The sequence below is a fragment of the Sprattus sprattus genome (genome assembly GCF_963457725.1).
Source record: "Sprattus sprattus genome assembly, chromosome: 3".
NCBI lineage: Eukaryota > Metazoa > Chordata > Actinopteri > Clupeiformes > Clupeidae > Sprattus > Sprattus sprattus.
In genome coordinates, this window is record NC_137922.1 from 14,436,781 (window position 1) to 14,457,373 (window position 20,593).

Sequence of the window (20,593 nt, forward strand, 5' to 3'; positions counted from 1 at the left end):
TGAACAGGTAAACTGGGAATAAATTACCTCACTGATATGAGATGAGAGGTGTGGCAAAATTTCGACACCCTACTCCCAAACTTCCATTTAGAAAAGTTATTTAATTTGGTCAATGCATTGATAAAGAGATTCTACGGGACTAGGTGTTAGGTGAGCGGGCTAGGTAAATTTGGGTGTCATCAGCATAGCTATGATAAGAAATTGTATTGTCTTCAATGATTTGTCCAAGCCAGACAAAGGCCCTATAAGATCAACTCCTCTACATCACAGGTCATTAATGTTGGTGTTGAGGTGTGGTTCCCAATGGCAACAGAGAACAGAGAAGCTTCTCTCTTGTAAACATGATCTGAACCATTTGATAACCGTTCCTGAAAATCCAACCCAGTGTTCCCGTCTGTGTAGTAATATGTAATGAAGTAACATGTTGTATTTACGCAATTTTTTGACACATTGACACATTTAATCCAATTCAATTTTATTTGTATAACGCCAAAACAATTACATTTTCTCAAGGTGCTTTTACAGAGCCCAGGGCCTGAACGGCCCTGGAGTAGGTACAAAAGTGCCAGGGACAAGGAAAAACTGCCAACTCACAGAAATGATCAGAGAAGGCCAAGGCCTTGACAGTTTTTTGAGATACTAAAACCCTTTGTGATGACAAGGTCCAGGGTATGTCCAAGAGAGTGAGTTGGCCCGTTGACAAGCTTACTTAGGCTGAAGGTATTTAGTTCCTTTGCATAACTGTTCTGAATATTATCTACATGCAAGTTGAGATCTCCTGATATAAAAAGACAACTAAAATCCATACAAATTACATACAATAGTTTACTCAACAAGAACAACAAGTGTCTTAGAGGTCTGAAAATAGTTATTAACTACATTTGAGGAGAACACTTAATGAGAGCACATAGATATTCAAATGATAGAAAGTCACCACTGTTAGGTGAAAATTCACTCAAGTTACCTCAGGACTCCGGAGTTGCATATAATTATATTTATTCAACAACAACAATCAGAATCAGAATCAGAATTGTTTTTATTGCCAAGAAAGTTTACGCCTTCCATGAATTTGTTTTGGCATATTGGTGCAGACAATAAACATACAAAACACAATAAGTACTTCAGAACATTCGGACAACAATATAAACAATAGAATATATAAAAAGATAAAAAGTAAAAAATAAAGTAAATAAAATAATAATAAATTAATAAAAAATAAAGCTCGATGACATGTTTTCACTGAAAAGATTCTCTGAATTGTGTGGCTATTCCCCCTCCTCTTCTGTCTGTGCAGGCAGCACTTATGACACTGACATTTGAGGAGCAGATTCAGTGAGGGCAGGAGCACTGCTTGATTGATCCAAACATGTTTTAATTAAAAGTAAAAAATCAAGTTTGTGTGTGCAAATAAGATCATTAATTACAAATGACTTGTTTAGGAGAAATCTAATGTTCAGAAGGGCTAGCTTAACAGTAAGTTTAGAGTGTTTTAAAGATTTGTGTTGATATGCAACAATCTTTAAATAAGAAAATGTAACAACTTTCTCCAAAAAATGCTTATTGATTCTCTTTCCGACTAGGACAGGGATAGCTGAGTATGTGAGCACACAGTGCCCTGACTTGAACCAAGAGTGTTTATAAACATATAAATCGGCGAGACATAGCGTTTGCGCGTGGCAGCTCTTAGAGTTGTCTGCAAGACTCCTTGGGGAGTTTTCTTAGTCTCTGTAGTTGGGCAAGCTGCTGGAGGTAGAGAGGCGAGTTTGATGTCGGAAGGAGAGACAGTGTGGAGTGAAAGTGGGGTGGGGTGTAGGTGGGCTGGAGTGATGGTGGGGTGGAGCAGGTGCTTTGGGTGCTGTGCCCTTGGGATTGGGTTTTAGGCTAGAAAAAGACAGCCTGCCAATTGACAGCAGCCTCTCCATGCTGTTACGGAACGTCAGACGATTGGGTGGGGATGGTGACAACAAGGAGTCAAGGAAGTTGGGGTGGGATGTTAATGTGTCTCCCTCGGCAGGACTCCCTGAGTGGGTTAGACATTGGTGCCTTTGCCTGGCCCTCCACATCAGATAGTCTATCCTTAGCCTGGGAGGGGATGATGACGGCTGCTGCACGTCAATGTTAACCATTTCTGTGTGCTCACAGTCTCCATTTGACTTGCCTTGAAATGTGGAGCTAATGATATATATATATATATATATATATATTTATATATAAAAAAATTCATCTGGAGAGATATGTTTTGGTACAACCTCCAAACTACCGTTTAGGTTTTTTTTGTCGACACTGTCACACACAAAAAACACAAATGAATTGTCACCGATATATCTCAAACATATACTCATTGCATTTTATTTATGTCCTACAATTCCTCGAGAAATATGTATCATACTAACAAAATGTTGGAGGAGACATCTATGACGGAGTTGACGGTGGTGACAAAAGCCTTGATTTTCATTTAAATTATTGTATTCTTTTTAATTAATCAGTTACTGCAATATAACTAAAATAATTGTGAAGATGTTATTTTATATAAACATTTTAAGTTATAGAAAGAAAATCTGAGTTGACATGACGGTGTTGACAAATTAGGCATTATTTTCACAAAACAAATGGAGTTTATGTAGTAGCCATTTTGTTTCTTTTCTGTTGATGCTAGCTGGTAATAGAACTAACTTCATAAGAATAAAGTTATCTATAAATTTGAAGTAATTTCTTCAGCAATCCAAAGACGGTGTTGAGATATCATCTATCAATCGACATTAGAATTAGGGTTGAGGGTTGAACAGGTGTTAAGAACCACTTCTTATTTGTGCCTGCTTTTCTGGTGGTGTGGTTTGATTGATTTCTACTTTCAGTCTCTTTCCTTGGAAATTCCTCTCCCAAGTCTCTGAGGCATGCAAATCTGTTCTGCATCCTTAGGGGCTGAGGAGTTTCCTCTGGGACTAGGAGCACTGTTGTAGTTTGCAGCCTAGGAGACCATTAGAAACTCTCAGATACTGCAAAGAAAGTTAACAAAGAAAGCCTGTCATGTCTGTGTCTTAGCACTACATGTAAAAAGCATCTAACTGACACCAGCACCTACAGATGTTCAATGGAGAAATAAATGCTTAAAATGTGCACAAGCATCCTTTTCATTCATGTTTTCTCTGTTTTGTTTTCCCTGCCAACACTCCCACACAGTACGTTAGAAAGACCAGAACAGTATCAGAACACAGAACAGGCTCGTGTTTGTAGATGCAGCCATTAATACAGATCAAGAGCCTGAGGCCTTTTAAAACAGGATAACATTCAGGAATTCCATTTTCATGATTAAACGCCTCTGTGACTCATTCTGCACGTAGTGAAATGATTTGGTTGGATGTACTTGGGTTTGTACTCTTGCCTGCAGTTGTTTTATATTTCCCAATTCCCTGAGTTAGCCCGGTCCGTTTCAGTCCATTCTGACACGGATGGAAGACAGTAATCTTAATTATAGGCCTCACAGACAAAAGGCAGCAACAAAAAATTCTCGTGAAGCGGATTCTCGCGCAAGGAGAGTGTCACAATGGATTCCCAAAATCCCGCTCCGGATTTGATCCGCTCTCCTCTGGTGTCGGGAGAGCCGGCGCTTTAATTACTGCGGAACGTTGCGAGTCCTTGACCCACTTCCGACATCTTATCACGGAAACCACAAGCTCTCTCTAAAATTCGACGGAAGGGTTTTGTGGGTAAATCTGCTGGTAAATGAGTGTGATGGACTGTTCCAGGAGGGGAGATTGGGTTGGCTTCGCTCGCTGGGTTGGCACAGAATGTTTAGCCTGGCAAGGCGACACATTGCCACTTCCCAGACACACTCCAACTGACTGCTAAGTATTCAGGTCCTTAATGTACAGCTTTTATCCTTCAATAGCCTCAAAGAAAAAAACAGAGTAATGTTCCTTGCTTTTCCTCTCCTCCATTTTACTATCATTAGCCACTTGCTTCTACTCGATAAACTATAGTGTTGCTTCAGGCTTGTAGATTTGTAGAGCCACTCCTAACTGTCTTGCAGTAAAGGTTCTGAGACGGAATATACCCAGCACACAACTACACACACACACACGCCCATGTCCATATCATCCTCTTTAGCCTGCGGAAGATCCATTGTGTGCTAGCACTCCAGTTCTGGTCCATTCTCTCCAACCTACCCTAAGACTTAGCTGTGGATAATGCTGGCACAGCCCAGAGCCCCTTCAGCTGCAGTGCACCCAGGCCTTGCCACTCTAAAAATAATGGAAATCTCTGAAACTCGTCATGCTGGTGAGGATGAAATCCCATCCCCAATGAGTTGAACTCCACCATTGGTATTGGCCAGACAGGAACATGTTTGTAAATATCCGAGAGAAATAATACTCTGAAGTTGTAATCTTCTGAAGTCAAAATCAGATATAATTACTCTGAGGATTGCCATTCAATCCAGTCAGTCCACATGGCTTCAGAGCTGGCTCTCTAAGGAACAGTCAAAACCAGACAGAGAGAGAGAGAGAGAGAGAGAGAGGGCTTGTGGCCCCTGTCGCCGCTCACAGGCGAGGGGGGATACATCAGACAACGTTCTGGAGGTTAATTAGAAAAATTATCAGCCGGGCTGAGAGTGGAGCAGGAGCTGGGGCTGCCGCTGCCTCACTCGCGTGGACAGACATGTTGATCCACGGGCAGCTTCGCTCGGGAATGCCGGCGATCCATCTCTGTCACTCGGTCGCCCGTCTCACAGGGCTGAGGCCGCCTCTGCTCTGACACTGCGCTGTGAGCAGGGTGCTAATTAGTGCGCAGCTCTTCTCTGTCTCCTCTCTGTCCTTCTATCTTTTTCCTTGTCCCACTCTCCCTTATTTTTCTCCCTGTATTTATATCACTGTACATTTTATGTCTTTCTTTTCTCTCAATCTTTCTGTATGAATCCATTTCTCTACCTCCTTTTTATTGCAGTTCAAATGCAGCTTTATTAACATGACCATAACAGCATTGACTACACTGCGTACAATCTTTACAGCTCCATGCATACGTTGGGAGTGCTATCTGTCCCCTGGGGCATCCATACTCTCTCTGTGCCTCATAAAAGTTGGTCCTCTTTTCTGTTATAGTGACCTGGGTATGATAGGTTGGTTTAATGTCATTTCAGTTCAGAGCCAAATAGGATGCTTAGCATACTCACCATTTTACACAGTTTCGCTCATTTTAATTAATTAGTTATATATAAATCGTCTGTGAATTCTGAGGACTTAGCTTGATGCATTATTTCTGTGGATTATCGTCGGGCATGCTGAAATACTGAAAACCAAGGAAAACAAGAACTGGTCCCAGATGCCAGTGTAAAGAAAAATCACCTTGGCTAATGTTTCACATGAGTGAAAACTTTTCCCAGCCGCTAAAAAGGACTTTATTCTTCGTGTTGCTCAGTCTGCATGCACCAATTTTCACAACGCCGTTACCTCAGTAAATGCCAACAACGAACAACAACAACAATATGATTGGCTCTGTATAATACAGGGAAGACCTCCCAGTAACAAAAATCTGCCATATTTACAGACCCCCCCCCCCTCCCCATACATTTTCCCATCAGTGTTTTGTCTCCTCCCTTATAACGTCTCTGCATAAGTGTCAATATTGTCCCCTTTTTGTTGTCATTTTGTAAATGCTTTCAACTCAGAAAGTGGGATGTTCCGAAATGGGGAATTCCCAATTTCCAGCTGCCAGAATACACCATTAGCTTTGTAATATGACTGTGGTCCTTAGCCCAGATGTAGTGTAACGGTAAAAACATTTCATTTAAACTTCACAACGAACTTGGCAGATTGATAAGCGAGTGTAATATGGTTAAAAAAAAAAAAACAGGACTAGGCCTACTTCATAGGTGTGCAAGTATCAAAAGTCATTTGATGTTCTAAAGAATGTGTCACACTAGGAAATCAAACAAAGCCTTGGTATTAAACCCCATGGAATGTAAGTGAATACCATTTCACTCATCAACATGAGGTTTATGAGTAATTGGTAAGCTACAGAATTGCTTCAAAAATAAAAGTGGGACACATCTTCTTTGTAGACTGAACATTAGTCACTTTCTTGAAGGTTAAAGGTTTGATCCTATCCTAGCAAGCAACTGCCAATTACTGTGAGTGAAAAAGTTCCCCTTGTGGCATATCTAGATCAATATACACTTAGAACCAAATTAAATCAAACAACATTTCTCATAGGAAGGAAATGATGTCCTCTTGTGATTTGACAAACAGTGAATGTTGGTGAAAGGTAGGAAAGTGTTTTTGTAGGGGCCAATCTGTTGCAGCAACTGTAGCATCTCAACTTCAATATATTACACAGCCATACACAGCCACAGCCACACCCTAAGATGCCATTATGTAAGTGAGTGAATAGTAAGCCAAAAGTGATATTTTAAGATAAACAGCCTAAAGGCCTCATATTATTCCACACACTGTAAGTATCACAGTTTTCAAAGACTTTTATTTGTATTATTCTCAGGCTTTCCTCTGTTGATAATAAAGGGTTAAGGCCCTTTGGCTAGGTTTTCATGTGGACTAAAAGTACTCCTCCTATCTCTCTACCACCATCCTCCACCTCCCCCAACCCTGCAGCGCTTTGACAACAACCATCTATTTTCCCTTGATCGCTCGGATAAGGACTCCTCTATTATTCCACTTTGTCAGACATTATGGTAAAATTCCTGAGAAAATCACCTTGGAGCCAGAGCGTTTTGTCTTCTCTCACACATTCTCAACCATCCGATAAAGAGATGCAGAGATAAGCACTTACAGTTAAATCCTTTTCAGCGTACAGTTCTCTCCCTCCATCTATTAGGTATGTGCACACAGACTGAAATACCTGAGTTTTGAGTAGCCAGCACACACAAATTACACATGTGCACAGACAGACACACACCTCACACAAACACACACACACACACACACAGACACACACACACACACACACACACACACACACACACACACACACACACACACACACACACACACACACACACACACACACACACACACACACACACACACACACACACAGACACACACACACACACACACAAACACACACACACACACACACACACACACACATACAAAAACCCAATACCATAATCTTTTTCTGAAAGCTTGTATCAGCAACTAACTTCCCCAAATATCTTCTGAATTACTTCACATGCCATATACTGCGCGATTTTGGCCTGTCCCGACAAAAGATGACCAAAGTGAAAGAAACATGGTGATCTCTTTGGTCGTGGCTCCAAAACTTTGGTCTTACTTCACACTGTGAAAGATGTTCAAAGATGGCCGTTTTCACAGACTTCCGACCAAATTTAGCCTGGGACTGAATTTGGACAGTGACCGAAATTTTGAATGAACATCTCACAATGGGAGGTGTGATAATATGACCTAACCAATCAATAGGAATGCGGCATGAAATGACACTGGTGGAAAGATAGTGCTGAGGATTTGCAGCACCCGTTCGATTGGATTTTACATGTAAACTGCTCTCCAACAGGAACGCACCCCATGTTCCCTGCCGACTGACTTGCGACTTACCCATGATTCAGTAGGTTGTATCATCGCACAGTCTGCATTCATCACACTTGATGTCGTCCCCAACTTCATTAGATCCATCTCACACAGTGTGGCTTGCAATAAACTTAATATTTCTGATATCTCACACTCTGTTGGCACAAAATTCCAGGGTTCATAAACAGTATTAACTCAGTAAATGAGTTTCAATCTGTAAACAAACAGTGGCTCTGACCAAGCCATTCATTATTCCAGCCAATCAACATGGGGCATGGAATAGGGTGTATTTTAATTGGCTGTTGTGCTCAAATATCAACAAACTTTCCCCAAAATCGAGGACTGCGCCTTTCAATTATTGAATCTGGTATGTTGGTCTAATCGCACATTGTACAGGCCAAAGCCAGTGGCAATCAGGGGCCGTATTCACAAAGCCTTTTATCTTACCACTAGGAGTGCTCCTAACTCGCGCTAAAACCTTTTACGTAGGAGTAATTTCTTAAAAGTGATTCACAACGGCTCTGAGACCTACTCATACTAAGGATAAAACCAACTCCTAAGCTTAAGATAAAAACTCCGTTGCTATGGATGACGTCGATCCTCATGCACGAGTTTAGAAGTGGTGCGCACGGTGATTGGTTGCTGACAGGCGCTCTCATTCAAAACTCAGTCCTAACATCCCCCTAACGATCCCACTAAATCAACAGAAAATAAGAGAATAACCTAGGCTTCAAATAAAGTCATATTAAATAGTTATGGACAGTGCACTTAGCAGAATGCACACGCATGATGACAAGTTTGTGCATCCAATGAGAATGACGCTTTGCACGTTAAGAGAAAGAGAAATTGCCGAAAAAAACACGGAAATTGCATGAAATCAAAGAAGTAATAATTAAAGCACCCTGCAAACTATGCGTGAGGCATGGGAGGACATATGTGTTAACATAAATGCTTCATTCCCTGCCGTGTGTCGCTCTGTCGATGACTGCGAGAAGCGGTGGTATGCGCTCCAGTCACAATGTAGGATGGAGATTGCGGAGTGAACTTTAAAAGAGCCGTCGCGGCTACAGGTATTGTGTCACCAAAATAGGCCTCATGCGTATACTTGCATGTTGTAGTTCAACTGTGCTCCCGGTTGTGGATTGAGGAAGGGTGTCAAAAGCCATGTCTTGCATGGATAACCACTGTCACCCAACAAGTGGCATTCAGCAGGTACATGGTGCCGCTCAAAAAGGCGCAGACCGCTCTCCATTAAAATGCGCGAATCGTGAGTAGATCCAGGCCACTTCGCAACAATATCCATGATTGTGAAAAATCCAAAAATCTTAATGTTATCAAACATTTAATTTCCGGACTGATTGGGTTGTTTCGGATAGTTGGAGACGTGATTGCATCCCACACTAATTCTAGTAAAATGTTGATGCCTTCACGGTTTAAACGATATCTTCTCAACAATTCAGAGTCGTTCATTGTCTCCAACACCTTACGTCTGGCCTCAGCCATTTTAAGACTTTTTGTGAATAGGTCTTAGTGACTTAGGAGTCCTCACGAGGAGTTTTAAGCTGTCCTAGACTTAGGTGCTACTTTTAGGGATAAAATATTTTGTGAATTGCTCTTAGTAAAAAAAAATAGGAGTCCTACATTTAAGACTGACACGCCCATTATTTTTAGGAGTTTCTCCTAAATTTGCCACTTATGAGCTACTTTTAGCCCTAAGATTCTTTGTGAATACGGCCCCAGATGCTCAAGAGGGAATCAATGACCTAGACTGACATTGTATTACTACTAAACTCTGCAACCCCGGAGTTTTGTTTCTCTTACAGAACTCTAAGTCCAACTGCACCGGTAGAGCAAAACCTTGAACAAAAGAGATATAAAACATCAGGGGCCGTATTCACAAAGAATCTTAGGGCTAAAAGTAGCTCATAAGTGGCGAATTTAGGAGAAACTCCTAAAAATAATGGGCGTGTCAGTCTTAAATGTAGGACTCCTAATTTTTTTTACTAAGAGCAATTCACAAAATATTTTATCCCTAAAAGTAGCACCTAAGTCTAGGACAGCTTAAAACTCCTCATGAGGACTCCTAAGTCACTAAGACCTATTCACAAAAAATCGTAAGATGGCTGCAGCCGACTTGGAATTGATAAAAGACATTGCTTAAACCGTGAAGGTATTAATATTGTCGTAGAATTAGCGCGGGATGCAATGACGCCTTTAAACAACGATGTGTCCCGAAGTGAAATGTTTGGAAACATAAAGATAGGCTATTTGGCTTCGCGGAAAACGCAAATGACGACACTGGGGATCATCATTCAGCCGTTTAATTCATCAAACTATCAACGCACTGTAGACCCCACATCATCCAACAGTTGGATGTACCGATGACTTGTGCATTTCAACGCAGAGCGGTCTGCAGCAGGTTTTTGAGAACTTACCAGCTGGATGCCGCTGGGGTGACAGTGGCTATTGGTCCTGGGACTATACGTTTCACGTTCGTTTCGCTTTGATCAATTAAGATTGGAGGGCTTAAAGGGCCGCATGTGCTGATATTTGAAGTGGTCAAGGGCTGGAAATATAATAGACTTACAGTTTGCTGGGTGCTTTAATTATTACTGCCTTGATTACATGCAATTGCCATATTTTATATTGATCGCTTTATATTTCTCTTAACGTGCAAAGTGTCATTCCCGTTGGATGCACAAACTTGTCATCATGCGTGTGCATTCTGCTAACTGCACTGTCCATAACTATTTAATATGACTTAATTTGAAGCCTAGGTTATTCTCTTATTTTCAGTCGATATAGTGGGATTGTTAGAGAGACGTCACGAATGAGTTTTTAATGAGAGAGCCTGTCAACAACCAATCACCGTCCTCCCCCCTTCTAAACTCGTGCATGAGAAGCGACGTCATCCATAGCAACGGAGTTTTTATCTTAAGCTTAGGAGTTGGTATTATCCTTAGTATGAGTAGGGGCCGTATTCACAAAGCCTTTTATCTTACCACTAGGAGTGCTCCTAACTCGCGCTAAAACCTTTTACGTAGGAGTAATTTCTTAAAAGTGATTCACAACGGCTCTGAGACCTACTCATACTAAGGATAATACCAACTCCTAAGCTTAAGATAAAAACTCCGTTGCTATGGATGACGTCGCTTCTCATGCACGAGTTTAGAAGGGGTGAGGACGGTAATTGGTTGTTGACAGGCTCTCTCATTAAAAACTCATTCGTGACGTCTCTCTAACAATCCCACTATATCGACTGAAAATAAGAGAATAACCTAGGCTTCAAATTAAGTCATATTAAATAGTTATGGACAGTGCAGTTAGCAGAATGCACACGCATGATGACAAGTTTGTGCATCCAACGGGAATGACACTTAGCACGTTAAGAGAAATATAAAGCGATCAATATAAAATATGGCAATTGCATGTAATCAAGGCAGTAATAATTAAAGCACCCAGCAAACTGTTAGGATATTATATTTCCACCCCTTGACCACTTCAAATATCAGCACATACGGCCCTTCAAGCCCTCCAATCTTAATTGATCAAAGCGAAACAAACGTGAACCGTAGCCTAGGCGAAAGCCTACTGGTCCCAGGACCAATAGCCACTGTCACCCCAGCGGCATCCAGCTGGTAAGTTCTCAAAAACCTGCGACCGCTCTACGTTGAAATGCACGAGTCATCGGTACATCCAGGCCACGGTGGACGAATTATTGTAATGTGTGTCCCGTCACTGGACATTCCTGCGATCGCCATGGAATTTACTTTGATCTTGTGTAATTGGCGATTGTCCAAAGGCAACTGGATAAACTGTTGGATGATGTGGGGTCTACAGTGCGTTGATAGTTTGATGAATTAAACGGCTGACTGATGATTCCCAGTGTCATCATTTGCGTTTTCCCGAAGCCAAATAGGTTATCTTTATGTTTCCAAACATTTTACTTCGGGACACATCGTTGTTTAAAGGCGTCATTGCATCCCGCGCTAATTCTACGACAATATTAATACCTTCACGGTTAAAGCAATGTCTTTTATCAATTCCAAGTCGGCTGCAGCCATCTTACGATATTTTGTGAATAGGTCTTAGTGATTTAGGAATCCTCATGAGGAGTTTTAAGCTGTCCTAGACTTAGGTGCTACTTTTAGGGATAAAATATTTTGTGAATTGCTCTTAGTAAAAAAAATTAGGAGTCCTACATTTAAGACTGACACGCCCATTATTTTTAGGAGTTTCTCCTAAATTCGCCACTTATGAGCTACTTTTAGCCCTAAGATTCTTTGTGAATACGGCCCCAGGTTCTTACAGTAGGGAGAGGATAGTGTCCTGACCTGAGATGGCTACATAATAAATAGATACATGCATACACACAAATACATGTTTGAATAAATAAACCCTGATGCAGCACTTCAGCACTTTGTTTTGGCTGCACCCAAAAGCTGCCATCACTTTTCCCAAAAATATTGACCTGCAAAATATTGACCTGCAGTGAAGACACATCATTATGCAATGCCACATCAAAACAACTGTGGCACAAAGCGCTTCAATACAGGTACTGCAGGCCTGTATCATCCCCACATTAAGCCTCTCAGTCAATTTCAGATAGTCGTGCAAATGCCTCGATAATTCATTAATCACTTTCCAGTTCATTTGATCATTCAATTAAAATGAAGCGAATGTCAGATATGAACTTTACTTACAGAGGCTCCAATCAAGCACATCTCTGAGTGATTCTGTTCCTGGCCTGCAATGGAGATATTTAATGTGTATTGGTTGACAGGACATGTCTGGGTGTCATAAACTATCCCTGGAGACTGGGGAAATGGTTGCTTTTTAATGCCATGTAGGAAAATGTTCACAGGAACTTGCTTTGTGTGTGTGTGTGTGTGTGTGTGTGTGTGTGTGTTTGATGGTGTGTGTTTGCGTGAAGCTGTAATCCTTTTTGGATTTGTTTAAGTATGTCAGAAAATAACTCTTCAGGGGTTGTGTGTGTGTGTGTGTGTGTGTGTGTGCGTGTGTGCTTGTGCTTGTGTGTGTGTGTGTGTGTGTGTGACAGAGAGAGAAAACATGTGGTAGCTTTATTGATATTGAAGAGATATGTGTCACTAGTAAGGATTATATGAGTGCATAAGTGTGTGAGTGTTTGTGTTTGAAGTGTCCCAGCGAAATACAGGAGATTATGTATTTAGGTTATAAGGTTTGTGTGTGTGTTTTGCAAGTATGTCTAGTGTGTAAGTGTGTCTACATGTTAATTAACATGTGTACATGTTTGTGTGTGTAAAGGTGTGCATGTGCGTGTGCGTGTGCGTGTGTGTGTGTGTGTGCGTGTGTGTGTGCGCGTATGCGATCGCTGTGAATGCTCCATGGTTTGCCCCACTGCCTCCAAGTCTTAATGTCAGAGCGAAATTAAAAGCCCTTGCTGTCGCCCAGGGGCTGAATCTTAATTCAGTCGCTGGCTAACTCTACAAAGCCAGAGATTACATTTGGGTGACAAGGTCACTGCGTACTCATTAAATAAGAGCACCACGGTGGCCTTTGAACAGAAGAGAGTAGCGAACAGATCTCCACTTTTAAAGTGTACCTGGCCCTGAGAGAATGAAGACCTGCTCTCAACCCCAAACTCTCGGTGCTGCTGGAGAGCGTTCAGGTCACGGTCTCACTTTCATTGATTCTTGAGGTTGCTGGAACTAAGGTGGAATAGCAATGAGATGAGTCCTTTTTATTTGGCAAATACCCAGTGTGATGGGTGGAGGTGAAGCAAAAAAAAAAACCGCATCAGTCGAAGGATGTTGATCGTTCTCTCTGCTTGGTTGTGAGCAGAGTTTTATCCCGATGATGAGTTTCTCGCACGCTTCTATTTGGTTCCATTAGTCTCCCACACCGCGGAACAGGCAGCATCCTCTGATAAAACCACTGCTGTGGACACTCAAACAAAGCAGCGTCTATCTTTAATCCACACTGCAGTGCCCAGAGCAATTTTACACCACTAATGCCATGTCAATAACCTCTGACCCAAGAAAAAAAATGTGTTACTACACTGTCTCTTTCGTTTCCTTTCGAGTGGTGGTGGTGAGATTGAATAGCTTTCATATGAGAACAGTCAGAGTGAGGGAAGATGGGAAGGGACTGTGATTCTGAGAAACGATCCCCTCCTCGTTGCCCTCTATGTCAAAAGTTTCACCCCAGCGCATTGCGCTCAGACTGGCAGAGTGAAGTGGGATAGATCATGATGAATGGATCACTGTGCGAGCAAGGGGGAAAGAAGGATGCATTCTTTCAAGCACAATTTGCCTTCTCCACCATCAATTTTCAGATAATGTCCACAACACTGTGCAACATCAGTTTTCTTATTTTGTCTGGAGGGGTTCGACATTGACAACACAGTCATGCACGCAGTTAATAATGATGTGGACAGATTTCTCTGTCAGTAGAGGTAGTGTTGCGTCAATCTTCATATCAGTAAACCGTCCTTTACTTTAATCAAACTTGGTTGGTTCTTGGCTATTTCTTGGAACAATATTTGTCAGGCGACAGAATGGTTGCTCTGTAAACGTTCATGAAAAACGATCCTTCATGAATCTTCATCATGCAGGTCCCTTACAGGAATGTGCTTTGTCAACTTCCTGTGGAAATACCACATTAGCCAAAGGAAGTTGACCTTAAAGCTAACCTTGTCAAGTGCATGCTTTTCTAAACGAAACAAATGTGCAGTTTATCGGGGAGCATAGGCATAAGGGGGGGGGGGGGGGGGGGGGGGCAAGAAGGAAACAGCTGTTGTCAAGTTGACAGGCCTAATATAACAATTGTTAGATGGTGGGCAGGGCACCTTTTCTCATTTTATTGTTTGAAATTGTTTAAAAAACTAGCATGTTTAGCAAGGATACTACACACAATATGACACCTGAGAGAAATGCGTCTGATAAAGTGCTCCATTTACCCTGTCAGTGCGCACGGGCTCCATTAAACGCGTGAAATCTCGAGCAGCTTTGCGGCTTTCCCGACCGTCTCCCTCGGCGTAAAAATACAAATTTAGACATAAATAAAACAGCGGCTTTAAGGCTTGCTGTCAGCCGGAGAGATGAAAGGAGGGCACCATCCGACAAATGTCAGAACGCAGCTTTCCTAGCAGTGTGTGCGTTTGTTTGTGTGTGTGTGTGTGTGTGTGAGTGTGTGTTAGAGGGAGAAAGTGTTATCTATGCCACTCGTTTCAAAACGGGAAATTCACACACGCCTTGTGACTGAATCACCGCCTTTTATTTCTCTCTCTGCACGCATCACAACGTTCTTTCTTCTGACAAGCTGCACAGCACAAGGGGGTTGAAATGGAGAGTCAGAACGCTCAAGAGAAGTTTACTTCCAGGAGGCACCGGTCTTCACTGTGATGGTAGTTTTCATTTGTAGCTTATCATTTGGCGTAGGCCTATAGCTTGGTGATTAACTTCAAACAGCAGACATTTCTTTGAAAGCTCCCTACATTTGCCAATTTCTCTCAGTAATTAATCACACCAAAGGACCCAGCCATACTTTTGTGCATGTGATGATAATTGTTTGTGTTCAATTGAAACTTTTTTAATGGAGAGGGTCTGCCTGTCTTTTGGAGAAGAATTGAAAGTTCAAAGCTGAAAAGTACTTGTGTTTGGAGCCCTATGCAGACCTACCTAAAAAATACCCTTTACCTCACAGCTCTATTTAGGCAAGGCAAGGCAACTTTATTTATATAGCGCATTTCATGCACATATGCAACTCAATGTGCTTTACATAAACAATAACAGGAAAGACAATAAAGAATTAAAATTAATACACTTAAATGATAAACAATAAGAGTAGGCTAAGGTCAAACAAGTAAAAAGAAGATGATAAACATAAAAATAAAAGTTTAAAAAGTAAGTGTACCGTACTAGAAGAACATAATCATATGGAATATAGGTGCTACAACACACAGTTAAGACAGGTACTCCTGTAGCAAGCAAATCAGTGCTCATAAGCCCATCAAAACGTTTTGAGCCTTGATTTAAAAGTAGCAACATGTGGGGCACATCTAAGTGTTTTCTGGGAGTTTGTTCCAGGAATAAGAAGCAAAATATTTGAATGATGCTTTACCATGTTTTGTCTTAGGGCCATAAGCAGTAAGCAGTCCCTCTCCAGACGACTTAAGGGTTCTTGATGGTTGATAGGGAGTAAGAAGATCTAGGAGGTATTTTGGGCCCAAACCATTTAGGGTTTTGTAGACCAATAAAATAATTTTAAATTCAACTCGCTTGCACAGTGACATCTGGTTTAATGTTCTCCAGCCTCCACCAATCACTTACACAGAAAAGCACCATTTCAGGCAGAAAGCGTAATTCCAATTAATTCTGTACCATTTTAAGGTAGAAAATGTTTGTCAGAAACCTTGATAGGAGCATTGCATTCGGTTTTTTTAGCCTTCAAAGCTGTAGGGAACTTTACAGGTACATAAAACCTTTTCCTAGAAAAGGTTTGTAATGTACACTGTACAGTTATGTGTAAAGTCTTGAGTTGTTGAAAGCATCCTCAAAGAACCTTTCCTATTTTAGATTGCTCTCTGTTATGTAAATCCCAAGTCTAGAACATGTGCTTACGTTTATGTTGCAGGTAAAATGCGTGCCTGCCCTTAAACTGTATGGCACACACATAAAGGTCAGTGCTGGTTCTTTCTAAAGTCATTCCTTCAAAACAGGAAGCCAGTGACCCACTAAACATGTGAGAAGTGTTTGTTTGTTCTGCGCAATCTTTCCCTGCATTCACACAGCAAAGAGACCTGCCGCTGGAAGGAGATGTGTGTGTGTGTGTGAGCGAGACTTTGCGGTAGAGACCCTGACATAGTGGATTACCAGAGTGTCTAAATTTGCAGGCCTAGTCTCTTGTCACTGCCACTGCACACAGGCATATCTACGAACATGCACGCGCACACACACACACACACATACACACATACACACACAACACATCACGCTTAAAAAGATTACAGGCTGCACACTCACAGTGCAGGCGTGTGATAGGCTGAGGATTAGCAGAGTAATCAAACTCATTACGGATGCTGCGACTACTGCAAGCTTGCTGCTCTGCACCACATGGGGTGCGAAATGCTGCAAGTGGCTGACCTCCAGTCAGACGGAACTGGCTTTAATCCAGCTAATCCAGAATCAGAAAAAAAACCAGCATCAACAATACACACTCAAGTGTCAGCAACATGTGTTGCAATGTATTTTTAAGATTTATCTGGCTGGTATTGAATTGTGTGAGAGGAAGGGTAGAATCAATTTGATTTGCGGTAAGTTGTAAAGCACTATTTACGATGAGCATTGTTATATTGCCTTTTACAGCCACCCCCATATTTCTCAGGCATGCAACAGTTAGATAGCTGCATAGGTAAGCTGAGCTCTATATACTCAATATATCTACATATTTATACAAATGTTTATCCATTTACTACATGGGTATATTTACAGACAGGATGGTACAAAACATTACAAGATGACTGAGATGGTAAAAGATATTGCAGGTCACTGGAGCATTAGCATGAGGTATTCAGTTTGGATTTATCGGCTAGTGCGCCCTGGACGTGCTCCCTCCTGGGCCAGGCCATGTGATAAGTAAAAAAAATACATATTTTATTTAAGTAAAACTTTAACAGTGACTATAACTACAACTATTAGTTTTATTTGGAGTGGCACCATGTCCCTATGTAAAGCTCCTTGAGACATATTGGATTGAATTGTACCAAAATAGTTTTCCACCTTAAATAACTAATTTTTGCTATCAGAACCCCCAGTAAAACATTGCCTTTTAAAGCATGCTGCAATAAAGGTGATCAAAATTTTCCACAAATAAAAAAGGCTCTGCAGAGAACTTAACAAAGAGATCTAACCTTAAAGGCTTTGTCATTGATTGATACTGAAGGGAAGAGAACAGGTTCAATAAAACAAGAGCAGTAACAGCGAGCTGAAGAAGAAGAGGGTTTCTCGGTGTGGAATATAAGTCTTTGGTGATTACAGCTGTGGTAGCAGAAAGAAGGGATGGTGTATCTCCTTCCTGTGAAGAATAATCATCAATCATCTCCCTCTCTTTCCCTTCCTTGGCTCCGTTTCTCCCACTTTCTTCACACTCTCTCCTGTTCTCTTTCAATCACTCTTCCCATCATACCCTTCCTCTCTCTCTATCTCTCTCTTTCTCTCTCTCTCTCTTGCTATCTCTCTCTCCCACTCGCTCTCGCTAAAGGTTTTAAAACTCATTACAGCTCTCCGGATTAGAATCCATGGCTCAAACAATGGACTTAATTAAGACTGGTAATTATTACAGTCAGAGAGTGCAGGAGCACATGAGGCACTAGGGGACAACTGATCTCTCTCAAACTTCCACAAGATGTACACACAGCTGTCAGACAATCTTTCAGTCTTAATCCGCAAGAACTTTTCCCCATCACACAACAAGAATTCATGTTGTCTTCAAAAACATGAAATAACACTTCACTTTTCTCCATCTATAAGTCAATCACACCAATCAGGTGTACTTGAAGATGGTGTTGCCTCTGCATTAGATCAAGGTTGTTCTGTCAGGCTGGAAGAGTCTTTGAGCTGAGCGGTTGTTATCTGACAGAAAGCTCCGGTCTCCTAAATGGGTTATGGAGAGCCAGAGGGGTAAACTGGGAAAAGGCTCCATAAAACTCCATCTCTCTCTCTCTCTCTCTCTCTCTCCCTCTCTCTCTTTCTCTCTCTCTTTCTCTCACACACACACACAGACACACAACACAAACACAAACGCAAAACGCACCTACAGAGCTCAAACGATCTCTGTCTCTCTTTCTCTCTCTCTCTCTCTCTCTCTCGCTCTCTCTCTCTCTTTCTGTCAGCTTCATACACACTCGCTCTCACCCTCTGAACACCAAAGGCCATGCTGCTACAGTACTGGTCAGAAATTGAGGTGCTTGAGAAGCTTCCGTGAATAACATGACAAATCTTTCGGGGCATCTGGGTCCTTTTAAAGAGAATAATTTTCACTGGCATCAAGTATTCTTTTGTATCCATTTCTATCCATCTGAACATCTTGGCATTACATTGGAATATCAACACGAAGCTATTTCATTTAATGAACATAAAGCATTAATGAATAAACATTCTATTCAGAAGGATCAGTGTCACCGAGATGGAACTGAAGGATCACTGGTATATTATTTAAATGGAAGAATAAGAGAACATGTCCCAGTTTACGACCCGACAACCCCTGTACCATTTACTCCGACACATATCTTAATTAACAGACATCTCATTCATTGTCTCATTCATTGTCTTGCACGGTCTTGCATGTCACCATGCATTCTAGAAAAATTCCAGCATCAGCCTACGATTTAAAGTGAGATTTTAATGATTTGGGAAATGAGAATGAACTTTCATTTTTGAAACTAGCAAAAAGGGTCTTGTTTGCTATCACAGAACATTGCTCTCTCATTGAAGAATTCAATCAGAACCTCTGCATTATGTATATAGGAGAGAGGAAAACACCTGGATCAAAGTTCAAAGTTCAAAGTACTTTCTTTGTCATTGCCACAAAGACAACGAGACAGTAGAGGCAGCAACAGACTTCTTACACAGCTAAATAATAATAAAAAACAATTCATAAATAGATTCATAAATATCATACATAAAAATAATAATAATTTTAAAAAAGCAATATATCTCCATATCTCCATATTAAGGTGCATCAAGTGTTAGAGTGCAGTCCATGGGGAGATGAAGAGGGGTGGGGGGTGGGGTGGGTGAGCTGTTGAGGAGCCTTACTGCACAGGGATAGAAGCTCTTTGCCATCCTGTAGGTGCGTGCCTTTTTTGATCTGAACCTTTTCCCTGACGGTAGTAACAGGAACAGATGATGGGCAGGATGGGAAGGGTCTGTGAGGATGCGTTTAGAACGCTGCAGGCAACGGGAGGAGGAGATGGACAAGATGTCGGGCAGCTCTGCTCCAATGATCCTTCCCGCTGTTTTAATCAGCCTCTGGATGGCTGCCTGCTCCGCCTTTGTACAGCTGTAGGACCATACATTCAGGCAGTATGTAAGCACACTCTCTATAGCGCAGCGGTAGAAGTACATGTTTCAGTGATCTGAAAGCAGAGCTGAAGTCTAGATTAAAAAGGACTTAAGCACAGTTCCATGGTATTCACAATGACTGCTCTGCACATGAAAGCATCTTATGTCTTTATAGGAAAGACTGAATATCCAACAGACTAACCCATGCCACATGAGTTAATTGACATCCACTTGTATATGTCACATGGAACAAAGTGCTTCTGGGAATCAAAATGTTTTTTTTTTTTTTCTGTTTTTTTGAGATTCTGTGGCCTTCAGTCTCTGTTTACTAAATCTCAGCTCTACAAAGTGCCTTGAGACCATGTCAATTGCTAATCGCACCATATACATGAATAACGTTAAACTGAAGGCAGTCGGCAGTGTATCATCCGTTCTCCGAGAAGGTGATTAGCTGCAATCTGCCATCTCTACAGGACCTGTTCGCCTCTAGGACCCTGAGGCTGGCCAGTAAGATTGTGGCCAATCCCTCCCACCCGGGCCACAAACTCTTCCAGGTCCTTCCATCCGGCAGGAGGCTGCGGTCCATTAGGACCAAAACCTCACGCCACAAAACCAGCTTCTTACCGGCTGCTGTTGGCCTTATTAACAAGGCCCGGGACCCCCACCTGACGTTATGTTAACACACACTACATCGCACACTGCACATTGCACATTGCACATTCACTTTTGCACTCCTGCCCTGCATTTTGCATTTTACCTTCTAATATACTTTTTTATATACATTTTTTATATATATATATTGTATCCTATATGTGTTTAATCTGGAAGTACTTTTCTCATGTGTAGTACTTAGTGGGTTTTTATGTTTTATGTTATGTGCTATACTTCTTGTGTTTGTATGTTTTATGTTCACTGTATGCACCTATACAACAGAGCAAATTTCAGGTAGGTGTAAACCTACTTGCCAATAAATACTATTTCTGATTCTGAAATTGAAATAAAACATCCTCA

At 41.5% G+C, this 20,593-nt stretch overlaps 1 protein-coding gene across 1 annotated transcript in view; it reads left to right on the forward strand.

Annotated features, from left to right (window-relative positions):
• The window catches only part of thsd7bb (thrombospondin, type I, domain containing 7Bb), a gene marked incomplete at both ends in the record, with an annotated part of 68,760 nt that extends 48,498 nt beyond the window's left edge, over positions 1-20,262 (forward strand). Inside the window, one exon of the mRNA XM_080835363.1 lies at positions 20,073-20,262. Coding sequence (XP_080691489.1) covers positions 20,073-20,262 — 190 coding nt within the window. The remainder of the gene's footprint in view (positions 1-20,072) is intronic.
• Positions 20,263-20,593: the final 331 nt, after the last annotated feature.